This window comes from Platalea leucorodia, assembly GCF_965183815.1.
Source record: "Platalea leucorodia genome assembly, chromosome: 4".
In the NCBI taxonomy this organism is placed as follows: domain Eukaryota; kingdom Metazoa; phylum Chordata; class Aves; order Pelecaniformes; family Threskiornithidae; genus Platalea; species Platalea leucorodia.
Genome location: NC_138826.1, coordinates 123,004,531 through 123,017,268, shown reverse-complemented (window position 1 = coordinate 123,017,268; position 12,738 = coordinate 123,004,531). Strand labels below are relative to the sequence as shown.

General features: G+C 41.3%; 1 protein-coding gene across 11 annotated transcripts in view; it reads left to right on the top strand.

Moving 5' to 3' along the window:
• TAF3 (TATA-box binding protein associated factor 3) overlaps positions 1 to 12,738 on the top strand; it is a 117,264-nt gene that overhangs the window by 80,421 nt on the left and 24,105 nt on the right. For 10 of the 11 annotated variants that reach the window (XR_014228075.1, XR_014228076.1, XM_082310827.1 and 7 more), the window contains one exon: positions 7,289 to 9,105. Coding sequence is in view for 9 of the 11 variants with exons in the window: in XM_082310823.1 (XP_082166949.1) it covers positions 7,289 to 9,105 (1,817 nt within the window). In the remaining 2 variants the exon portion in view is untranslated. Of the gene's footprint in view, positions 1 to 2,855; positions 3,425 to 7,288; positions 9,106 to 12,738 lie in introns of all 11 variants that reach the window. The other variant, XM_082310826.1, reaches the window with a different exon arrangement.

Genomic DNA, 12,738 nt, shown 5'->3' with positions numbered 1-12,738 from the left:
TCCACCCCCAGATATATTTCCACCTGAGTTAGCCCATTAAGTCACTTCACTATGGAGAAGGGGCAAGGTGGTGATATAAGAAAGGAGCTGCAGGACTTTCCTCTGGCTTATTCTAGCCCAAAAGTTTGAGTAGCATCATGACAGACCAGATTGGTGAATTGAGTTCAAACTAACAGATAATCTTTTTTATGTTAGCCTGGATTAATTTCCCATTCTCCTGCACAAATTCTTGAACCAGGACAAAAGAAAGGATGGGACTGTTTCTTTTTAAAGCAACGCTGTGATGTAGAACTACAGCTTTAGTAGTTGTGGTTTGTTTCTGGCAAACTATGGATTTCTTATTCCCATGTTGAGGTTCATCTCCGTTGATTTCATACCAAGAAATGCCTAATCAAGAGTGTGAAGCAGTTGTTCAACAGGGTGAAGAGGTAACTGAATTGGGCTGGAAATTTGTGAGTCCTGAACCAGATTTTTGCGATCATCCATATGTCAAAATGGATGGATGTATTTTGTCATTAGGGATGGAGGGGAGGTTTGTCGACCACTTGTAGCTTCTTGGACAGGTTAAGAACTACTTTTGGAGTGACTGATAAATGTATACACCAAGTCAGTCAGCCTTGTTGGACACCTCCAAGTTCAATCCAGAGCAATACCGATTGCTGAAGGCACCAGCCAGCCATTTGGGCCAAAATTTTGCAAAGTGACTAATGAATCTGGACGCTTAACTTCAGGCACCCTTAACATCCTCTTTACAGTGTTTCAGTTATGTATGCAAAATCACTAGCCACACCTGAAAGCTCTTTTTTTTTTTTTAATGTATTTGTGGTTTCTGCGTTTTAGAACATACCGAGAAGGCACTGGAATGACCTTGCTGGCAATGTCAGTGGAAAAAATTTGAGACACGTGGAAGATGAGCTCCTTGATGGTGCTCTCTTACCAGCTCTCTTCCCATAGAAAGTGTCAACTGGAAAATGTCAGGGTTGGATAATGGGTTGGTTGATCTCCTTTACACAGTAAAAGTGAAATTTGTTGCTGTATCACCTGTTTGGTAAACAATTCATATCAGTGATCAGTTGTGTTCATATGGCAAAGAAATTATATATCTAATAGCATATATTAAAAACATATATATACACACACATATATCTATATAAAATCTGGCATTTTAAGCTCAAAATGTATTGCAGGTATCTTAGTGTGTTCCTTTTGCATTAGGGTATCAGGATATTGGCCTGTAGGATATCAGGATTGAATTTTGTCGCTCTTCCATTAATTTCCTTTATGGACTACAAGCACACTTTCTGTTTGTTTTGGGAAAAGGCCATTGTTATTACAAGTTAAAGAGATAAAACCTATCATGGCATAAGAAAAAAACTTTTCACTTTTCACAGAAGTCAAAAGCCCCTATTTATTAGGATATGACAGGGATGTTAAGATCTTGACTTAGTGACTTAAAATTTCCCAGAAGATATCTTTGGCTTAATCTCGTGCTTTATCTAGACAATAGGAAAATTATTCTGGAAGTCTACAGGAAGTTTTTTGGGTTTGTTTTTTTTTTTTTCCACTAAAAAGTTTCATATGTTGGGTGGGAACGATCGCTTCCTTTCTTGCATTTGAGAGCCTGAGCTGGCTTGTGTAGAAAACCTTCAGCTCGATATCCATGCAGTCCAAAGAGCATATGCTTGGAAAAAAGATGGGTTGAAGATTTCAGTGCAGGCACTACCACATTATTTCCTTTCATGGGTCCTAATTTTCCTTAAAAACCCTGACACCTTCAACTTTCATACTTAGGTACTCGGTACCATCCTGATATGAGCAGAACTGTGCGTGAAAGAAATGTGTGATGTGCTGATAGATCTTTATTTGGTCATTTTGCATTCCGTTAGAAAATAAAATGTTCAAATTCTGTTTAAGAAGAAAAGGGTTATGGAAGAAATTTAACTGTTGAAAATAGACATGTATGAGTTACATGGAAACATCTGCTCATTCAGAATTGTATCCTAGTGGGTTTGCTCTGATAGGTGATACTGTTTATCTGGCATACTAAAGTTAATATCAAATACCAAATGCCAAAATCTTGCATTATTGTAATAACAAGAGTTGGCTTCCACAGGAACTGTTACCTGCCAGAGCTTTGTGCAATTAATACATTAGCCATTGCACTGGAGGTGAGAGGCTGCTGTTACCATGTTATGCTTTCTTCAGCGAGTGGTGCCCATCTTTAGGCCAGCACGTCTGACCCTGCTTCATCTCGTACCTAAGAAATACTGGTTTATCCTTAGATCTCCAGGTCTTAGCCAGATGGTTTTATCCTACCACCACCCTGTGACGCAGAGAAATACTAATCCAGTTTCCAGAAGAGAGACTGGAACTTTACTTCAGTTAAATACCAGCCAACAGACAGTTTTTGGCAGGGTCAAGAGCTGAGCAGAGATCGTGTCTGTCCCAATCTGTGCCATGTTCCTTAGGACATCATCTAGCTGTAAGTGCTTATGCTGCTGTCTCTGAAGCTACCAAGTAAAAAGTCTAGTAATGACCAAGATGATGACAATTTTAATTTTACATTTATAGTTTGGTTTTTTTTTTTTTTTAAATATATATATATGTGTGTGTGTGTGTGTCATAGGTTTTCTTGCTTGAAGAATATCTATACATAGGTGCATTCCTCTTCAGTCAGAAGAGTTTTGCCTCTATTTTTTCCTGCCTTCGCTTTCATCTGACTTGTTGTTGAAAGGGCAATGTGAGCAGCCTCCCCGATGAGGCAGCCAGGAGAGCGTGATAGCGTGGGACGGGTAATTGCACTTCTTTTTCTGCAATAAAGGCAGAATTTCTGTTCCTCTGTATCCCTGTGTCAGTTTTAGGGACAAATTGTCCCTCGATCATCGTGAACTTGGAAGTTCATTACTGAAGTGTTGAGTATTGCTGTCCTGAAGCTGAGCCACGGCCAAATTAAGAAGGTATATGTTCAATAAGCCTTTGGTTTTGGAGTCCCTGCTGTGCTACAGGAACGTGATGTTCAAAGAAAGAAGTTTTGTGCTTCTTTAGTGGTTTTTCGTTGAAAAGGTGCTGGAGTTTTGGTTTCTTGCCTGAACTATTCAGCTTAAGAAATTTTCCGGCGTTTGAAGTGGTGACAGATCCCCACGGCTTGCATTTGGGATTCTAATGCTTTCTGTCCAGAGATCCCGAGGAGCTACATATTTATCAAGTTCAGCTTTTACAGCACCTCTGCGAGATGAAATTATCATCACTTGTCAGATGGGAAGACAACAGTACGTAGCGTGACCTACCTGAGATCGTGCTGCAGAGCCCTGTCAAGAGAGGAGTGGATTCCTTCCTCCCTTAACTTCAAAATCATCCCTTCGTGAAAGTGAAGAACTTGCCTCGTTGCGTAGACAGGCGATGTTGCACATCCTAACATGCTCCAGTAAGAAATGCTCTCTTAACAAACAGTTTTCTCAGAAGCAGCGTGCTAAGAGCTATCAGCTTGTTTTATTTCAGTGTTGGACAAGTTCACCTTCGGGGCTGCGCAGCGACGGCTGAACCCATCCCTCCTGTAACCTGTGCATCGTCTGAACCCGCACATGGGCCCAGCTGACATAATAAACAATTGCTCCATATAGCTTTAGTAATGTGAGCATTAATATTGATCCAGCACTGACTTCTCTAACAACAACCAAAAAAAAAAAATGTATCTGTTATCTTGAGAAACCTCCCAAACAGCTCCAGTCTCCTTTCATTACAGGAAAGAGTTATTAGGGCAGATGGCCGAGGTGATATCCATTTGACCTATAGATGCTAACTCAAGAGTCGGATCATTAATAAGGTGGCCGGAGATAGGGAGAGATGGGAGTAAAGAGAGTTAAAAAGCAATCCTGTGCACAAAGGATTGCGCGTCGAGAAGCGCCGGGTAGCGAATGAGATGGACAAAGGTGAAAAAGTGGCTGCGTGGTTTTAAATGCTCATCGCCAAGTCAAGCAGATTATGCTTAAAAGCTGATGTTTTCCATATTTGGTTCCTGCTCCTGCGTGAATCCTTCTGGAGGAAAAAGAGCCTGTAGCTCTTGAAGGCAAGACAGAGATTTGACTTTCTCTAATTAAACCCCCCCCAAAAAAAGTGCTTTATTGTTTTCTGCCACGGTCACAGCTGTGGTGGCTCGGGTTTGAAAGCCGCTGCCTGGCAGAAAACCAGTCCTCGCTGAGGATCAGACCGTGGCCTTGTTCCAAGAGAAATTTGGGTTTCATTTGACCACGATAGGATTCCAGATTGTCATCTGAGCATGTCTGAAAAGTGGTGAATGTGTGTCAGTAGTTAAGTGCTCGTGAACTTCCTTAGTCCCTGGATTGTTCAGGACTGACCCAGGCAATTTTTTCCAGATGTTTTGGGGAATCCAAGTCCATATAAAAGGGATGGTAATGCTTCTGCTTCCTTACTAAGTTGTCTTTGTGGCTTGCAGGAATGTGCATGAAAGCTGGAGCCAAGACACCCCGATTTCTAGTCTCACCTCTACAAACTGCACTTTAACCTTTTCTGCCCTTCCCTGGCATCTCCACACAAGATCACAGAAACTTCGTGGTCCCGGTGCAAACTTTACTTGGCCTTATTAAAAAAAAAATAAGCATTGCTCTTTTTTTATTGTACAAAACTCCGGTCCCTGTTCTCCAAACCTCCTCTGAAATTGTTTTTTCGCCTTTGATCCAGCAGCTGCTGGTTTTCTGTAATCCTGAGTAGGTAAAACATGAGAAGCACCTTGGGATGGGAAGGAGTTACAAAAATATGAAATATTGCAGTGCGCTTCCGTGAGAGACGGTGTAACAGAGTGGCTGTTTAAGCAGGCACCGGGCAGAAATCTTCAGCAGATAAATGTTCTGATTTTTCTAGGAAATGTAGGTTTTTTACGGCTCGTTGCAGTCGTTTCTCTTCCACTTTATTGACTCTTTTTATCCCCGTGTTTTTTATATTAAGATAGTTTATGTTGCTATCTCTAGAGTCTGCATGATCAAACCCTGTCTTTCCTAATGTTTGAATTTGGATACACCTTTTGTCTTGTAGCCAAGGCAGAAGACTTCTCTAAATCCCGCTTGTAAAGTATGGTGTTTGTTTTAAATTTTATCGCTCTTGAAAATTTTAAATGAAAACCAACTCTCAGTGGCAAACTTGGTTGAATGGGGTTGGGAGGGAATTGCTCGGTAGCAACCGGTGCTGTATGACATCTGATGAATGCTAATTCTTCATCCCCAAAACAGTTTTGAGCAGATGAAGGCAGCTGATTTCTGCAACAGCTTAAACAGAGATTGAAATGACTTCCATGATCTGGAAGCAGATTTTTTTCCCCCATAGCAGGTGCAGGCTCGGTCTACAGCGATTTCTCAGTTATACTCTAACTTTGGAGTTTAAAAAATTTAATGTCAGTGCCCAGCCAGGCAAAACCTAACTCCCTAACATTTCTGTTTTTCACGGAAGGCTAAGACTTTATCCTCAGGCAAAGTCTCCTCTCTGGGCTGACTGCTGTAAATCCTCTGGGCCCTGGCAAAAGCCAGAGTTGCTAGCTCATTTTACTTAATTTGTGATGCTGGCAAGATTTGTGCTGCAGCCCAGGGCTCTTGACTCAACTCTCCTAAATCAGAGCATTGACACATTACAGTAGAGAAACACCAGCACAGAAAACCTGAAAATAAATGCCTCAAAAAGAGATATTTCAGAAAGATGCTGGCTTACAAAGGTTTAAATGGTGTTAATGTAAAGTTATACATTTCTTGGTGTTTGCTTCTTTAAAACCACCTGCTCATTAAGAGGTTGGGTTTTAGCCCCTGTCATAATAAATGTTTTTTACTACGTTTTTCGTGTGAGAATCTTAGGGCACTTGATATCTTTCCGCGGAAACCCTGCTAGACAAAATGTCATGCGTTTTTACAGGTGGGTAAACAGACACATGGGGTAAAGTGAAGTGAGGTTGTCTACACAGGAGTGTTAACCCACATGGCTGTAATGATGTAATTACAGCAAATATAAATGTGTCAGGTTAACGCTGGTGTGGACGTTCTTATTCCAGACTAAGAATCCTTTTTCCTGCTTGGATAATTCCGTTTTGAAAGTGAGGAAGCGTATCCAAGAGGATAAAGTGCTTGGCTGCGGTTGGGGAGATCAGAGGTTCTCTTCTCAAACCTGCCGTGGATTTGCTGGGAGATCTCAAGTAAATTTTCTCCTTTCTCTGCACCATAATGTCACATGTGTAGGACTGAAGGTGGTCTTATATGTAGGGAAAAAAAAATAATTGCTATTAAACAAAAAAACAGAGCAATCACACAGGTGGTGTCCACGCTAGCTTGAAACACTTGGTGCCTGATGTCCACACTGTGTGTGTTTCAGGTTTATCTTATTTTCAAAAGCCGTTTTTTTGGTCTCATAGCCTGCATGCCCACTTGCGACTGGAGCATGTTAGGTGTATTCTTCTGGCAACATATCTTTCATTTTGGTTTCCCTATAGCAGGAAGCCAGCATACGCACTGCAGGACTGCTCCATGATGCAAACAAAACAACAGAAAGCGGGGATGATGGGGAGATGCATTTCAAAGGCGTGCTCCTGATCCAAACCAACACGCACACACAAAATGCTGGGGTGTTCCCATGTAATCATAACAGATAACGTCCGTGTGCAGCAAGCTCTTAAGATGGTATCGAGACAGAACTTGGCAGGTTGAATGGGGCTTAGTCCTCTGCCTTAACCTTCAGACTGTGCTGCTTCAGGAAAAACAAACCAGGTTTAGGAAGACATTTTCCTAGTCGTTAATCTGCAGTCAAAATTGTGCGATATATAAGCAAGACAGCTAATTCCAGTGAATTTTACTTTGGTGTATGCTTTGCAGTCCACTTTGTTACAGCAAAAAATGCTTCAACCTCTCTCCCTTTGTTTAAAATGAATGAAGCAGGTTCATGTTATTGTAATCCCAACAACTGCAGTAAGAAATAATCAGGACATTTTTAGGTAGAACTGACACTTTGGGCCTGCTCCACAAGGTCTGCCGTCATTGGTGAGCTCTACTTTCATATCCTTTGCTCGTGGGTTTGACATTACACTGCGACGAGGGCACCTGCCAGTTGTGATGTTGGCTGATGCGAAACAGAGGAGATGCCACACTTTCCTTCCAAGTAGACCAGTAAGAAGCTATTAGGTGGCCAGTTACCTCTTATGGGCTGAGATGCACGTGAACATTTGCTCTGATGCTTGTTTGTTTCTGTAAAACACATTTTAAATTATCCTAATGCTTTTTTAAAATGTTCTTTGTTACAGAAGAGGAAGAGGAACAGGTGCCTACCGATGGAGGTACATCTGCAGAGGCCATGCAGGTGCCACTGGAAGAAGAGGGAGATATGGAAGAGGACGAGGCAATTAATGATGAGAACTACTTGAGCAAGAGGCCATTAGAAAGTCCTGATGCTGAGGAATTTCCGCCTGTGAAACGGCCAAAGCTATCTGTTTCCAAAGGGGACACCTTGGATGGAGCTTTGGAACCACGTGAGCCTCTTAGCTCAATAAACACTCAAAAAGTACCACCAATGCTTTCTCCAGTTCACGTTCAGGACAGTACAGACTTAGTCCCTCCTTCACCAGAACCACCAATGTTGGCTCCCATTGCAAAATCGCAAGTGCCAACCCCCAAAACTTTAGAGGCAAAGCCGTTTGTGCCCAAAACAAAGTCCAAAACAAGTTCTCCAGGACAGAAGACAAAATCACCTAAAACTACGCCCTCACCAGTGGTAACTGGAAGTCCCATACGTTCACCAAAAACTGGATCCAAAGAAAAAAAGTCACCAGGTCGCGCCAAGAGCCCAAAAAGTCCTAAAAGTCCAAAGGTTCCTGCTCATGTTCCTCAACCACCTGTCAAGCCTGAAACACCAAGTAGAACCCCTCTGGCTGCATTAAGTGACAAGATAGGAAAGGAAAACATTCAAGTAAAACAAGGACAGACGCCTCCTGAGCCTGCCACCAAGCCAAATATTGAAAACCAGACTAAGAAAGTACCAGTAATGGACAAGACCATCGATGATTCAATCGATGCTGTGATTGCTCGTGCATGTGCAGAACGAGAACCAGATCCCTTTGAGTTTTCCTCTGGTTCGGAATCAGAAGGGGAAATTTTTACCAGTCCTAAAAGGCTTTCTATTTCAGAGACTACAACTCCTAAACCTTCTGTTTCTGCCAATAATGCAAATAAGGCAGGAGCAACTCCAATACCTCCCTCAGGTGGGACTTCAAGTTCAGACATTTCATGGACAATGGATGACTCGATTGATGAGGTCATTCGAAAGGCAAACATGGGGACACCTTCTAATCCACCTACCAACTTCACTTATTTCTCCTCTCCTTCTGCTTCACCACCAACTCCAGAACCTCTTCTCAAAGTCTATGAGGAGAAAACCAAGTTGGCTTCATCGGTAGAAGTGAAAAAGAAATTGAAAAAGGAGCTGAAGACAAAAATGAAGAAGAAAGAAAAACAAAAAGAAAAAGATAAAGAGAAAAACAAGGAGAAAAACAAGGAGAAGGAAAAGAACAAGGAGAAGGATAAAGACAAGGAAGGAAACAAGGAAGCAAAATTTCAGTGGAAGGAACTACTCAAAGATGATGATCTTGATCCCTATAAATTCAAACTGAAGGACTTTGAGGATGCTGACACAAAAGTAAAGTTGAAAGATGGCAATACCAAAAAAGAGAGAGAAAAACATAAAGATAAAAAGAAAGAGAAAGAGAAAGGTAAAAAAGACAAGGATAAGAAAGACAAAGAGAAACTTAAAGATAAGGGTAAGGAAGATAAGATAAAGGCTCCATCAGCACCTCTTGTGTTACCTCCCAAAGAAATGTCTTTGCCCTTGTTCAGCACACCAACGGCCATGAGACTTCCCAGCATGTTACCTTCCTTGTCTCCAATGCTTCCTGAAAAACTGTTTGAGGACAAAGAGAAACCAAAAGAGAAGAAGAAAGACAAAAAAGAGAAGAAGAAAAAGAAAGAAAGGGAGAAGGACAAAGAAAAGGAAAAGAAGGAGAAGGAAAAGGAGAGGAAAGAAAGGGAAAAGAAAGAGAAAGAAAAAGAGAAACACAAACATGAAAAGGTAAGCTGTTTAGATGAGTTGAGATGGCATACTTGCTTGAAAAATGCACGTGGATTCCTGTATTTGCTGCTGAGCGTTGTTTAAGAGCTTTGAGGTGATGTGTGATTACAGGTTTGGTATTTTTTAAAAATAACGACTCCAAAGAAGACATCCCCCAAGAGTTTCAGGGATTATCCCACCTCTTTGGAAGACAAGACAATGGAAGTTCAGTTGCGTGAATTTGAAATGTGAGATTGCCTTTCTGGTTTTCCTCAACTCACTTTTCACTTTGAAAAGCTGGGGCTCAGACTCAAAAACAGCACACACACCAAATGTAGGTAGCGTTGCAATGCACAAATTTTGTTCTGTAGATTTCCATTAGTAGGGCCAGCAACCATACACCTTCCATATAAACTTCAAATTTAGTTTCTAAAAGTCTACTGTTTCAGAGCTTGTAGAAGTCTGTAAATTGCCAGGTGGACAGAAATGAGCAGACCGCCTTCAAATAAACAAGTTCACCAGTTATCTCAGATGTTCAGAAGAGCTGCTGAATCCTCTCTTAGCAAGACCGCCCCCTTGTTGCTCCAATTTGTTTGAAGTAAGAAAATCGTTTTGAAACTATGGTCTAAATGTTCAAATGTCACCTTTCATTTTGAGTCTTATGCTTGAGAGAGAGAAGACAAGAGCTGGTTTTCAAGTGGGTTGAGCTCCTTCCACTCCTGTAACACTTACTGATTTACATCAGCTAAAGATAATTTCTGCTTTCCAGTATCACCTAATCTTGAGAATATATTTAATATTTAAGAAATGAAACCAGCATATTTGCATGTTATCAGATTTGAAATCCCATTAGAAACGGCTCCCCTAATTCAGGGTTTGCTCTAATTTTTGTCACTTCACCTTATAATATGCGTTAAATTGTTAATTTAAAAAAAAAAAAAGGAAAGAAAAAAGAAGAAAAGAAAGAGATTGTGATAACCTTGGATACAGGATTTCCTAAATCTCTATCCTTAGCATTAGAAAGCACTATATAAGTTCTGGTTTTACCAAGATGCTCTTTACATCCTGCTTTGAGCGTAATACTCAGTTCGTACCAGCTCAGATTTGGGACATTCCTCACTTTCCTTTTTTGCCACTGTACTCTGTTGTGCTGCCTGCTGGACTTGAAACAAACTGCTGATTTCAAAACTTGACATATTTTTTAAGTTGACAGATGGTTTTTCAGTGCAGAATCCAGGTGATCTGCAGAACTAATATTTGTCTGCTGTGAATGAGTCGGTGATCGACAGGGTGGTGGTCCAGTTGTCCATGGTAATTTAATGTCCAGTTTTAGACTGCAGCAACGCTTTCATGGATTCCCCATTTTGTCTGTCTGCCCCTCATGCCTGAGATGTTTTGTTTTCATTGAGAATTTCTGCAGAGATTTCGAGTTAAATACGTGTGTATATGAAATAGAGACACTGAGTTTGCTCATTTTTCATACATTTGATACATTTCTGCAAATCTCTACAGCTAGTTTGCTTTAGAGCAATGTAACAGACACACAGACAAATACAAACTGGTGAAGCTTCGGTATAGACTGAACGTATATATATTAGGAAAAGGAGTTCAACAGTAATAAAAACTTGGACAAATTAAATTGACAAAGCTGCCCATTACGTTGGCAAAAAGTCCCTGTCAAAAGATAAACTTTAAAGCTAGAATGCATGAAAGAGTCCCCAGATAGAATTAAAATTTAAACTGATTCTTGATAGATAAGCTTTTTTTAAATCCACCTCTTTGCTGCAAGTCAGGATTTTAAAAATAAATTTCCCCTTTAAATCTCTTGAGCGATTTTCATTTTTTGCAAGGCCGCACTGCTGGTGTCCTGGAAAAATGGAGAGTTAGAGCTTTATCAGTTGGTGCCCTGAGGTATGTGGCAAAGAAGCTAAATCCTTGAAGATTAGCAAAAAAAATGCAGCACATGGCAATAAGGGGCTTATATGACTACTAGTATTAGTTCAGGTGAAAGAAGTATTGCTTATACATAAAACTGGACAAATCCACTGACAATGTATTTTTAGTTAGCTACAAAGGAGTCTTATATTGCTGGACTTTACCTCTTTGGTGATTTGGGAAGCTTAGTAATCCACTGTAAATGCTCTTCTGCTGGCCCCAATTCCCAGTATTACTCCAGAATGCTGCTCTTTCATTTTAACCCCTAAAAGTACATGTTTCCTTAATTTAGCTTTTAGATCACACAATGACTTATTTAGCCAGCAGTTGTGCTGTAAGAGCAAATGATCAAGTTACTGCTCAGATGCTTAACCTTCCACGGCGCGTCCACTTGCAGAGGCGTAAGTGCAACTTGAAAGATGAGTTTGTGGGCTAACTGCGGTTTCAGCTCTTGATGGCCAGTAGAAAAGATCAAACTTTTTCTAATATTGCTGTACTTCAACAAAAGAGTGACTCAACGGTAATGTTTCCATCTTTCGGTATTGTTATAGTTATTACATAAATGTGCATCCCATCCTGTTGGGGAATTTCACCTTTTTATCAAGTTTTCCCTGTAATTTTGCCCCAAGCTGCTGGAAGGCACAGAACAGCAACCAGTACCCTGCATAAATGGCAGAAAGCAGAAGCTGAAGGCTGCATGCTAGAAGTGTTCAGTGGTGGGACTGAGGAAGAGGAGCGTTCACGTAGGGCTTCCCTGCAGCTAATTCCAGGCAACGGAATTGCTGGGGTGCTGTCCTTGGAGCCAGGAAAGGAGCCGGTGAGCTGGGGTGCTGCCTTGCATGCAGTACCAAATTAAAAGCAGACAGTTGAAGCAGTTACACCCCACGTCTACGATGGAGATTACCAGGCGTGCTGTAGGAGTGACTGAGCAGCTCACGAGGCAGCTGCTGACCCAGTTTCAGCTAACCTTAATACGCTGAGCTGCAAACTAAAGTAGTTGAGGAACTGCTTCGTGAGAAATGGAGCCATCCTTGCATCAGGGCAGGGCTTGCTGGAGATGCCCCAAAGTAAACTGCCCTTACTTGTGAATCAAAATCCTGTCATCGATGTAGAGGAAAACCAGGATATCCAGGATATAACTGTGAATGCTCCTTAATTTTCCCTCTGCTCCAGTCGTGCAAACCGTATACACAAACCCATGTTGTAGAAAGATGCTTCCTCTCCTCTTGTATCAAAGGATAAGATTTAGGATTGTCGTGGAGCCCAGTTTTCCTCTCATAGCAGACTGCAATGTTGGTATCTGAGCATAAAGAAATGTTTTGTGTGCTTTTCTTCTGCCGCATGAGCCCACACCACCATCGTTTAGAACATCTTGGTGGTATACAAATAATAATACAAAGGACCTTTATACAAAGGATGGATGACATGGGTATCTTTCTGTGCTGTGTGCTGGAAGCTAAGCAGCAGTGCTTGTCCTAGGAAGTTTTGTATTCAAAGTAGGCACTACAGAGGAGGAGAAACCTGCAGGAAAAGAGGTAAGATAGATAGTCTGTGCAAAGCCATGTGCCTGAGCCTCCTGTACCCAGGGTTCAATTCCATGTCTCTACCCGATGCTAGAGGTTAAGATGCTGGGAAAGCAGTTAAGAGACTTACCTATGGAAAGTGGCAGTGAAATTGTTGGAGGCATTAGGAGCTCCAGAGGAAAAAAGCTCTTGCAAT